This window comes from Acomys russatus, chromosome 15 (assembly GCF_903995435.1).
Source record: "Acomys russatus chromosome 15, mAcoRus1.1, whole genome shotgun sequence".
NCBI classification, from domain to species: domain Eukaryota; kingdom Metazoa; phylum Chordata; class Mammalia; order Rodentia; family Muridae; genus Acomys; species Acomys russatus.
The window spans coordinates 56792680-56803842 of record NC_067151.1 but is presented as its reverse complement, the minus strand read 5'-3'; the positions used below and the strand labels follow the sequence as shown (position 1 = coordinate 56803842).

Sequence of the window (11163 nt, the reverse complement as noted above, 5' to 3'; positions counted from 1 at the left end):
CACATACACTAAAAAAAATTAAGATAAAAGCAAGTCTTTTAGAAAGTCAGAGTAGACAGGAACTGCTGTGTTCACATTACCCATGCGCCCTCTCCAGATGAGTTGCCAGTTTTACAGATATAATCTTTCAGTTAATTGTTTTCTTCGTTTCTTTACACGATCTCCATAAGGAGTGAAAACTAGTGCCCGTGCCCTCTGTACCTAAAGCATGCCTGGCACACTATCAAAGGATACTTGCTCACTGGGTACTGTGCAAAGGCAAGTGTCCTGTTTCCAGAGTTCATCCCAACATTGAACACATTACAGGATCTGCTTCCCACGGGCTTGAGTGGGTTAGGAGTGCTGCTGCCTGGTCTCTGGGCCTCAGTTTCACGTGCTGGATAGAACTTCTAAGTAAGCTTTATAAGAAAACAATGAGGCATATGGCTAGACACTGCTAAGGTCTGCTTGTGTCCTCCGAAGGTCACTGTAAGGTTAAATCCCCAGTGAGTTGGTATTAGGAGACGGAGCCTTTGCAGTGACCTTCTGGTGGCAGAAGTGAAACTGCTGTTCTGTTTAACAAGGTCCCGGGAGGTTTGCTTTTCCTTTTGCCATATTAGGAGACAGTGAGAAGGAACCGTGTACGAGGCAGAGAGGCTTCACCAGACACTGAATCTGCAGCTCCTTGGCCTTAGCCTTTCAGTCTGCCAGAGCTGTGAGCAATAAATTTCCACTGGGATTAATTGCCCAGTCTAAGCTGTTTTGCCACAGTGGCCTCCATGGATTAGGACAGACCTTTATGTCTGTCTGCCTGTCTGTCTGACTCTTTCTTACCCTGTTTTTCAGCATTCTCCCTCTTTGTCTTGACTCCCAGGGGATGGTCTCCAAATCACAGCTTTCTGTACCTCAGGGTCAGAGCTTAAAAACTGAAGAGATTGAGCCGGGCGGTCGTGGCGCATGCCTTTAATCCCAGCACTCGGGAGGCAAAGGAAGGTGGATCGCTGTGAGTTCGAGGCCAGCCTGGTCTACAAAGTGAGTCCAGGACAGCCAGGACTACAGAGAGAGAGAGAGAGAGAGAGAGAGAGAGAGAGAGAGAGAGAGAGAGAGAGAGAGAGAGAGAGAGAGACCGAGACCCTGTCTTGAAAAACCAAACAAAAACAAAACAAAACAAAAACCCCAAAACCAAAAAACAAAACAAGAATGAAGAGATTGCCACGCTCACAATGGCTGCTCTTTCCCGCTCTAAGACTCTCCAGCGCAGGGCTGTGAAGCCTGCAACCCTTCAGCTTAGAGTCCCCCTCCGCTTTCCCTGAAAGAGCCTTCAAGTCTCTGCTGTCTGCAGCAGCGGCAGCGGCGAAATCTGGCTGAAATGCGAGATACATGCTAACTTGCGGGGAGACAATCCCTAAAATACTGCAGCAGCTGATAACTTTAACCTGCTGGAGGAAGGACTGGGCCTCCTGAGAAGAAAAGGACAGAGGTCCCTCACAGGTGTTTGTGTGTGTGTGTGTGTGTGTGTGTGTGTGTGTGTGGTCAAAGGAGACGTGACAGAAGAGAAAGAAGAGGCACAACAGGATTAAAGTTTATATACAAAGAATATAATGTTTATCTGAAATATTTACAGTGTTGGTTAAAGCAACATTTTTACAACTTTTCCAGGTCAGCTACTACGTATATTACAGGTAGGCTACAAATGATTCAATTTGCAAAAATGGAAAAGTGGAGTAAAAACAAAATGTTTTAAACGAAGCTTAAAATACTCAAGTCAATTTATACTCTGTGTTCACTTCGCCCTTTATTTGAAGGCATCATGCAATGAGCAACGGTTGCTGTGCTCTCCAAAATGGCAGTCTTGCAGCTGGGGTGCATGTAATAGTCGAGGTGAATGAGGGTGTAAAACACGCAATGAAATGTTTTAAGACTTAGACTTGGAGTCTCGGGCTGCAGTTAAGGAAGACGTTGAGATAACAGCCAGCTTTATCTCAACCAAGTCTGGGACCCACAAGTTTAGACCACAGAGAAAAAGAAAAAAAAAAAAAAAAAAAAAAAAAATCTGCCTGGCATGGCAACTTTAGTGCACGGTATAAACCAACAGACTGACCAAAGAGGGAACATGCCCCTCAGGTCACATGACTACCTATTCAAAACTAACCTTAAAATGAGCTGTTTTAGAACTTCATAAAAAATAGCCATGGTTTTATTAGTTTGAATATTTCTACAAGATCTGGATGGACTTTCGCTTTATGTGAAAACAGCCATCCATTCCAGAGGCCTCCTAGGGCTTTTAAAATCCAAGAAATGTTAGGGGTACATACATGCAAGAGGCAGGGCAGGCCGCTCCAAGCTGGGTCTGGAGCTTTGGGGGGTGGGGGGCGGCGGCTGTGCTTGGGAACCGGAAGTGAAGTCGCAGAGCGGAAGTGGTCCACAGAGGCCACGGCCTGACCCTGTCAGAAGCCACTTCGCTAGGAAACTAGCATTGCAGCTTGCGGATGCTGCGGGAGATGCGTTTGAACTCTCGCTGGCCTTTCTGCCACCGCTTCACGGAGGTGATCACCAACTCCCCACCCTGTTTCTGTCCCATGACCAGATAGGGTGCGTTGATGTCGTTCATCTCCTCACAGGTGCACTGCAGACTGTCTTTGAGCCACAGCACCGATTTCTTCAGATCCCTCTCGGACACACCGTTCAGCTTGTAAATGGTCTTGCTCTTGGTCTCCAGGATGATTTTGGTGTCCCTGTTGATGTAGGTTATCTCTTTCACTTTGATTTTCAGTGCTGTGAAGGGAAAGAGGGGCGGGAGCAAGAAGCCGGAACAGGCGTTACGATGAGGGAGACCCCGTAGTTTGTAAGCTTTGCTGCCTGTTCTGCACTTGGTCTATGGCGGAGTGGCGGAGAGGGAGGGGATCTTCCATTAACCAAACAGACTGTCTGTCAGGGCTGTGGGTAGGGGCTTTGGCCCTGGGGGCTGCAGGTGGCCCCATTTCTAAATCCCCAAAGCATTGGCAGGGCATTTTGTTTTTAATAAGGCACCCCCCCCCCCCAATCACCTTCTTGGAGGACTCAGTTAACCCTTCCCATACCATGCCCTCCATTGGTAAGTTGCCCAGCGTGTGGTTCTCACTACTCTCAGCAAAGGACTCTCCTATTGGAGGAGAAATGCCTAACTTCTTAGGTGAAACACTAGCCTTCCTGGCTGCAAACATTACACTCGGTTTACTATGTCAGAGAGGTTTCTACACAAACCTGCGAGGAAAACGGTATCATAGTTACTGTTTTCAGAAGAAGAGATTACAGAGAAAGGAGAATGGGTCTTGCAGCTGCTTTTGATTTGGTAAAGTAACAAGGAGGAGGAGAAAAAAAAACAAAACAAAACAACAACAACAGCAACGCAAGTCTCTTTTTTAAGAGCACAACGTGTTTAGCCATAAAAGTGTTTTTCTGAAGACTTCATCCTTGTGTGCTCTCACTCGCCTGGCCAAGGCCAAGGCATTTACAGATAATGTATGTACTGTGTCCAGAATCTGTATGTAGACTCATTAGAAGGCAAAAGACCAAAAAGTAAGTTGTTTGCTATAAAAGACACATTTTATAGCCATGAACACTATACATTAGGAAACATGCATACACACACACCAGGATTAAATTTCAAGACTCCACACACGAAGGAAAAGGATAGAATTTTCAGGTTAGGAAGGGTCATCCCATTAAAAGCTCATTAGAACACAAAGATGCAAATTGAGAGAAGTGTCTGTGACTTGTGCCAGGCCACCCAGGTAGCTCTTGTCCTGTCTTAGTGCCCGAGCCCTGTTCTACACTACCACCGTGTTCTCTTAAGGGAATGTCACATTCCTGTCTGCGTGGAGCCTTAAGTTGCTCAACTCCAGTGTGTCCTAAGACTCGTGGTGCCACCGACAGCTGCAACAGATGACATGCATGTATGACTTGCCAACTTTGATGGGGTTTAATGCATTGTTTAAATTAGTAATAGTGCAGAGTTTTGTGTGTGTGTGTCTTTGAAGTTTTATTTTCCTTTTAAAAACATTTCGGACAGGGAACTCAACCGAGCTTGGCTTTCTAGTCAAAATGGAAGAGATGGGTACCTAGCCAGGTAAAGCATGGGTGCCGTGACCTGGTGAGTGACCGTCTGAACCACAGCACCGACTCCTCAGAGTTTACGGACTACGCCATGTTGAAATGTCACATGTTCTTGTGATTCTGATAGGGGCTGAGGGGCCGCCATAGGTAGGGGTGAATTGAACTCACTATGCACTAGCAAAGAGTCTTGTCTCTGACTCATACAGACAGGGCCAGTGCCAATGCCAGTGCCAGTGCCAGGCCCCACCTGGTCAACGAGACAGTCCTGAGCTTCAGACACCGGGGAAGAACCATCACTTTGAGCTGGAAGGGATGTTAATTGTGTTAGCTCTTTAGCTCTAAAGGATATGCCATGGGGGAAGTGCTAGGGATTCGCTTTAGGCCTTAAGCTGAGACAAAACATACAGAATCAAGGACTCCAAATAACCTTCTTGCTCTGGAAGGTGTGGCTGGGGATAGAGGGTGTGTGGGGAGGCACAGGTGATGGGCCAGCACTCAGTGGCATGCTGTGTATGGGGGTTGGGGTGAGGGCAGTAGGAGGCTACAATCCTGGGCCTGTGGCATGTACAACCTGCACTGTGGAGGTAAGGAGGGGTTTTGCATTTCTCTTGTTCGGAGTGTGTAGTTGGGGTAGGGAGTGCTGCCCAGGGAAAATGCACAGTAAAGACGCTCCATCGCTCAGCCTGTTCCATCTACCACTCCTCAAAGGGCAGATGCAAAAGGGAATACCTTCTCGTGTCTTTATCTGGGTCAGAGGAGTAGGGCAGCAGAGAGCAAAGCTCCTGATGGCTGCGCTCGACAGATACACTTGCACCGCTTCTTTGGCTCAGACCTTTATATGGCGCTTTTGAGAAAGTTCACCTTGCGGTAGGTAAAGCCAGAAAAGCAAGCAAGCATTGTGTGTGGGTTTCCTGACCGTATCTGCTTTCGAGTCCTGTGGAAGTCAGGAGAGAAAGTTCAATGGGTAGCGCAGACAGTATGGGCTGCTGGGGAGAGCAGTTTACAGAGTTGTAAATGTTACTAAATTAGCTGTCTGACACAGGAGCAAAGGGCTGTGATTTGGTAAGAGTCCCGAGACTGAGGACTATCCACTGTTAGCGCACCCAGCCCCGGAGACAGCTTGAGGTCTGTATGTTTGAAGACAGACATAGGAAACCTTATGGGTCCCCATCCCCACCAAGGCTCCTCCTGCTTGGCAGGGTTACTTAGTTAGGACTTGGAACTTTTATTCTGTCTTTCTCCTTCCTCAACAGCATCAAGTGTTTCCTTGAGCCAGGGCTACAGTTCAGGCACCAGGCAAGGTTCAACTCAGGACACTTCCTGGAAGGATCTGAAGCCAATGAGGAGCAGGACCGGGGCTCTTCTCACTGTTAGAGACTGGACTCAGCCTGAGAGTTAAGGTGGCAAGGTGACAAGAGACTGCAGGGTGTGTGTGTGTGTGTGTGTGTGTACACACAGTGGCACCAGGGTCCTCTCAGCCTTAAGGATCTGCTGAGCGTGCAGACATGGGTGTGTTAGACTCTGTGCTGTTTGGTAGACCTGTACTCACCAGGAACGTCCAACTTTTGACTGCCTGTGTAATGCCCTTAAGGGATTCCAGCCCCTCAGATACAACCAAAGGTGCCCATCCTTGGAGCAGGAGTAAAGCAGCAGTCAGACTGCCTGAGGCTACGACCTGGGCAAAGTCCCGGCCACTCCTTTCTGATTTTGGCTTTGCCCCTTGTCTAGCTCCTCTCCTCCCTCCACCCAGAGGCTTTTAGACAGCAGGTAGATACAGGTAGTGTTCTTTGCAGATAAAGTCTCTGTCCTTTCTCCTCTAATCTCCTAAGGGCAGTGACTTACTGCTTGTGCTCTTTGAATATTACCTGTGTTGTATTACTGCACTGCATCACGACCTTTTGTTCTGTTTTGTTTTTGTTTTTGTTTTTGAGACAGGGTTTCTCTGTGTAGCCTTGGCTATCCTGGAATCACTTCATAGGCCAGGCTGGCCTCGAACTCACAGAGATCTGCTTGCCTCTGCCTCCCCAATTCTAGGCATACGCCACCAGTCCCGATCCATCATGACCTCTTTCTCCTCACCTAACTTGGAAGACTTTTAAACTATTAACTTTTTAAACTTTTTTTTTTTTTTTAAAAACTATTTGTAAAGCCGTGACAAATGTGTCACTATGGGCTACAAATAGAGTGAAAATGTTTTTATTTGCTGCAAGTGGAAGTGCATATTTTGGGCCACTTTAAGGGCTTGACTATGTTTTGCTGAGGGTAATATATACTTTCCAGGTCTTGGCATACAAGTCAAGCAATATAAAAAAGATACATGCACGCGCACACACAGAGCCAGAGAGAGATTAGAAGTTAGCTATTGAGCACAGGTAATTTGGAAAATTCCTGTTTGATTATTGTTTAAGGAGAAACAGTGAATGTCACCCAGTGTAACTGAGTTCGAGACAGTTATGTATGATGAGAACTGAGCCAGCTAGGTGACATCTAGGGAACAGGAGATGTGTCTTACCCAGCCTCACCCGGTGACTTCTTGCTGATTTATATTTTTTAACTCTTCCTGGTAAATAAAACTGGGATGGATGTAAAATCTGTTGCTGGTGGCAGTTACTTACCAAAATCATTTTTACAAAGAGTTTCCATAATGTCATTGTCATCCTCATTTTTAGTTTTGCAGGCTTCACACACCTTGGGAGCTGGAAATGTGAAAAGATCTTTAGTTGAGTTTGCTTAAAGGGGAACAGCAGGTGGCGTCTGTAAACAACTCCAAAGGACTCAGCCAGGCCAGATCAGCCTTTGTCCTGTGTGACCCCTGCTTCTGCCTCCTCTATAAAGCGGGACCCCCACATTCCCAAGTGCTATGCTTTCCTTCTCTGGCTGCTGCCGCGTGAGATGAGAGCAGCCGCCTGCCCTGCACCAACCACCCTCAAATAAAGAGGGAGCCGTGGCCAGTGGGTAAGTGTGTCTTTCAGTTCATCCTCTCACAGTCCTCCAATGGGTTCAGTCGTTCCCAAGTCTCCAAGGGGAAAAGGCCAAAAGATCCAAACCCTGGAGGGACTTGGGAAAATGTGTAACCATAAAATACAGCGGAAAGACCGTTCTCATCTGTAGGACATCACAGGGGAAGCCCCTTCTGCTGCTTAGGAGGGCTCTAGGTGTGGGGAATCCTTCACAGATGTTTTCTTACTGGGCTGGGAAGGATGGGCAGTGTTGTGCTGCAAGGAACCCGTTTGCATCTTAGAAGCACATCTCAGTAATCCCAACAGCCAGCTTTAACTGGCTCTCTTTCACCTCGTGCTTCCTGCCAAGTTCGTGTTTTGACTTATGATTTACTTTATTATTTCCCTTCAGCTCTCTGGGACAGGTGCATGTTGCCTATCTTTTCCTGTGCAAGCACAAAAACCTGGAAGACAAGGTGGTGCCAACGAAGGGGAACTTGCTGCGAGGTTTGTCTGAACAGACCCAGGGATTTTTTGTGAGCTTGCACAGCTATCACTCTGCCTAAGGCTGTTGAAGAAGAACATACTTACATGAAGAAAACATTGTCTTTCTCTAATTTATAAATATGCCCACTGATGTCTTTAAAATTCAAGGGCAATTGTATAGGTTTTCACTAGTATGAAATTGAGTTTTCACAGAAAAACAAAACAAAACAAACCCTTGTGACTCATAATAGAAAACGTGTCTGATTTTTGAAAATACCAAAGAGCAAAATTCATAGGCCTACAGACATATTTTGAAGAAGGAAAGTGGAATTTGGAAGAATACCCAGTATATGTTGATAGTACGAAGAAAAACAGAAGCGACCCCCACAAGCAAAACAAAACAAAAACAACCGACCTCAGCTCTCCCAACCAGAGAGAAACGCTTCCAATGAGGGGGGAGGGGGAAGGAAAGCTCTGAATGTGCATGAAAGCTACCAACCTGTACTGCTTACTCTATGGTATATGTCCGACAAATGTTTGAAAAATGCCAAACATTTGCAATAAATTAGAAACCTAACCAATAAGATGATTGCAGGCTCATGGTGCCTGCCAGGAAAGATTGCTAAACAACTTTGTGTTTTCTTTAACTAATGATGTCTGCAGGAAAACAATTAGAGTTTGAAAGGGAGATGCTGCTGGAGCCTGAGAGGGATTAGGAAGCCCCCTTTCTATCTCAGGGGGCCTAAATCAGCTCAGACACATTGTATACTTTTTCCTTTTCAGGAAAAATCTCAAGAGCCCATGCGGTTTTCATTGCTTTGATGGGTTTTTGCCTATGCACTTCCCTCTGTTTTCTTAAAAACAACAAACAAACAAACAAAAAACCCAAAACAAAACTGGAGGGAACTCTTTTGCATGATTTTCTTCTCCAGTTAATTAAAACCACCCCTAAGATTAAAAACTGTTGTAGCAGGAAGATGATTTTTGGAGATTCCCTTCAACCTCTCTCCTTCAAACACCTGGGCAGTTAAAACCGGATACTCAGGGTTCCACTCGCTCCCAGGCAGTCTTCGCTTTATCTCCAAAACCTGCTTTGGCAAAGGACAAAAAGTAGCTCGAAAGGCGATCAACGTGTATCGTGTGGTGTGGTTTTGTCCAGTGGAGAGGCTGAGCAGAAGAAGCCTCTGGCCTGGATACTCATCACTAGGACCCGACCATGCTACACACTTTCAGAAGCCACAGAGCAAGCAAGCATCTTCAAATAGGAATTGGCCACTTTTGTGTGGGTATCTCAAATTTGATACACGGTATGGCAACAGACTAGGGAAGAGGGGGCGTCTGCCAGATCCAAGGCTGGAATGAACCACTAGCCTGGACCAACTAGGATGTGGAGGAGAGGCTGCGTGGGTCTCCCTCACCCCTCGCCGCCGCCCCCAGTCCTAGCACTTCAGGCTTGTGGGGAGTGGGTGGGACGAAGAGGGAAGGCTTACCTTCCTCTGTGGCGGGCAGGAGGTGGTCGCTACTAGCGAGGGGGATGCAGAGGTCGTTGTCCTGTGGGAAACGGTCGCACTCCAGCATGTCGGGCCAGGGGAAGCCGAAAGCGGACATGACCGGGGCGCAGCGGTCCTTCACCTGCACGCAGAGCGAGTGGCACGGCTGGATGGTCTCGTCTAGGTCGTCGAGACAGACAGGGGCGAAGAGCGAGCACAGGAACTTCTTGGTGTCCGGGTGGCACTGCTTCATGACTAGCGGAATCCAGGCGCCCGCCTGCTCCAGCACCTCCTTCATGGTCTCGTGGCCCAGCAGGTTGGGCAGCCGCATGTTCTGGTACTCGATGCCGTGGCACAGCTGCAGGTTGGCCGGGATGGGCTTGCAGTTGCTGCGCTTGTAGGAGAAGTCGGGCTGGCCGAAGAGGAAGAGCCCACGCGCCGAACCCAGGCAGCAGTGCGAGGCAAGGACTAGCAGCAGCAGCGAGGCAGGGCCCCGCGGCATCGTGGATTAGCGACCCCCGGGGGGCGGAGGGAGCGGAGCTGGGGGAAGCGCGAGGCGGCTGGAGCCCGAGCTTGTCTGGGGCCAGCACGCTCTGCTCCTAGACTCGGGAAAGCCTGGGGCACGAGCGCGCAAAGCCGGGCGCGGGGAAGTTGGCGCGGGCAAGGCACAGCAAGCCCGCGCTCAGCTCCGGGGGGCTCCGACCCGGGGGAGCAGAGTGAGCTGAGGCTGGGGCCCAGCCAGAGTTTTCTTGGCCTTTTTTATGCAAATCTGGAGGTGAAGGGGGGGGGAGTAAGGGAGGAGCCAGCCCGGAGTAATCTGAGGAGGCAAGTCACTACTTTCTGGGCTGGTTTTGCGTTGAGAATGCCCCTCACGCTCTTGCTTGTTGGAAATTTGCGCTGCGCCCCCACCCCGATGTTGCAGCCGTTGAGCGCGCGCTCTGGTGCTTGCCTTGCAAACCGACTGGCGAGGCCACTGTGTCTCACTGCGCGCGAGCGGAGAGCGAGGCTGAGGCAGCGAAAGTTGAGAAGGCTCGTGGAGCCGGGCTTGCAGCCTTGCGGCTTGGGCTGGGCTGGAACGCGTTTCACGCCCCGCGTGGCCTGTGTCCGTATTGATGTGCTGCAGCACTGCGTCCCCGTGCAACCATGACCCAGCAAGTGCTAGGCTCTTTGTGCCCCCGGGCCTCCAGCCCAGGACAGCATGCTCAAGGAACTCCGTTTTCTCCAGCCGAAGTTGAGCAGGCTGGCTCGCACACCGTGTTTCCATTGCTTTTCGACGCATTCTGAATTATAAAACGGAAAAGCAATGATGCATTGGGTTACTATTTTGCTGGGGTTGTCTGTAGGATTTTGTCATTGTAGAAGACTTGTCAGACTCACAGGAGTTTGCCCTCTATTTCTCTTTTTTTTTGGAGAAGAGACTTTGAATTTGAAGAGAGGTCCATACCGGAAGGCAGCACGGTCTGTACTACATCAGGGTTTAGGATTGCCTCAGGATAGGCCACCAAAGCAATAAATGGGGCTTATGAATGCTAAGGTCAGAAGGCGACAGGTTAGGAAGGAACAGGCAGTCACGTCCTCAGTACATCCTATAACAACCAGGGACACCATCCTGGTCACTGTGGATATGAGAAGTGAACCCGCACCCTCTGCTCTGTAGGATTGGGGAGTCTGTGAAGGACTGCAAACAATAAGTGGACCGAGGCTAACTATGAACAGTAGTAAGGTACCAGGCCACAAGTAGGGGAGTACGGAGAGACAGAGTGTGAGCGCGCACGCGGGGGTGAGCTGGGGGTGAGGGCAGCTTCTTTTCCCAAAGCACCCTTTATCTTAAGAGTCAGCCTCCCTTTCAGTGGGACCTTGCAGAGCGTGGGTAGTGACCCTCTTTTCCCCAGAAACGATCCTCTTTCATATGTAAGGTGGGCATATTGTTGTTATCGCTTCCTGGATGCTTAGAGGCTGATCACCTTTGCCCAATTTACATTTTCTGTCCTTCGGGACTAAGCACTGAGGGCTCAGTGGCCAGCATATTTCTGTGGCCCCGCAGTTTATAAGAGGTTAAGGACTGAGGGAGGGCCGACAAAATGCTGTTTCCTGCCCGCTTCTGGCCACAGATAAAGCAGGTAAAGATCCGGAGGGTCCAGCTTCCATTTTTTCCTGTTCTGCCGAAGAAAGGC

At 48.9% G+C, this 11163-nt stretch overlaps 1 protein-coding gene across 1 annotated transcript; it reads right to left on the bottom strand.

Annotated features, from left to right (window-relative positions):
• Positions 1 to 1876: 1876 nt before the first annotated feature.
• Sfrp2 (secreted frizzled related protein 2) lies at positions 1877 to 9902 on the bottom strand. Its single transcript, XM_051157363.1, has 3 exons — positions 8990 to 9902; positions 6690 to 6770; positions 1877 to 2754 (listed from the first exon to the last, which is right to left on the bottom strand). The coding sequence occupies exons 1-3, from the start codon at positions 9489 to 9491 to the stop codon at positions 2450 to 2452; spliced, it is 888 nt and encodes a 295-aa protein (XP_051013320.1). The 5' UTR covers positions 9492 to 9902; the 3' UTR covers positions 1877 to 2449.
• Positions 9903 to 11163: the final 1261 nt, after the last annotated feature.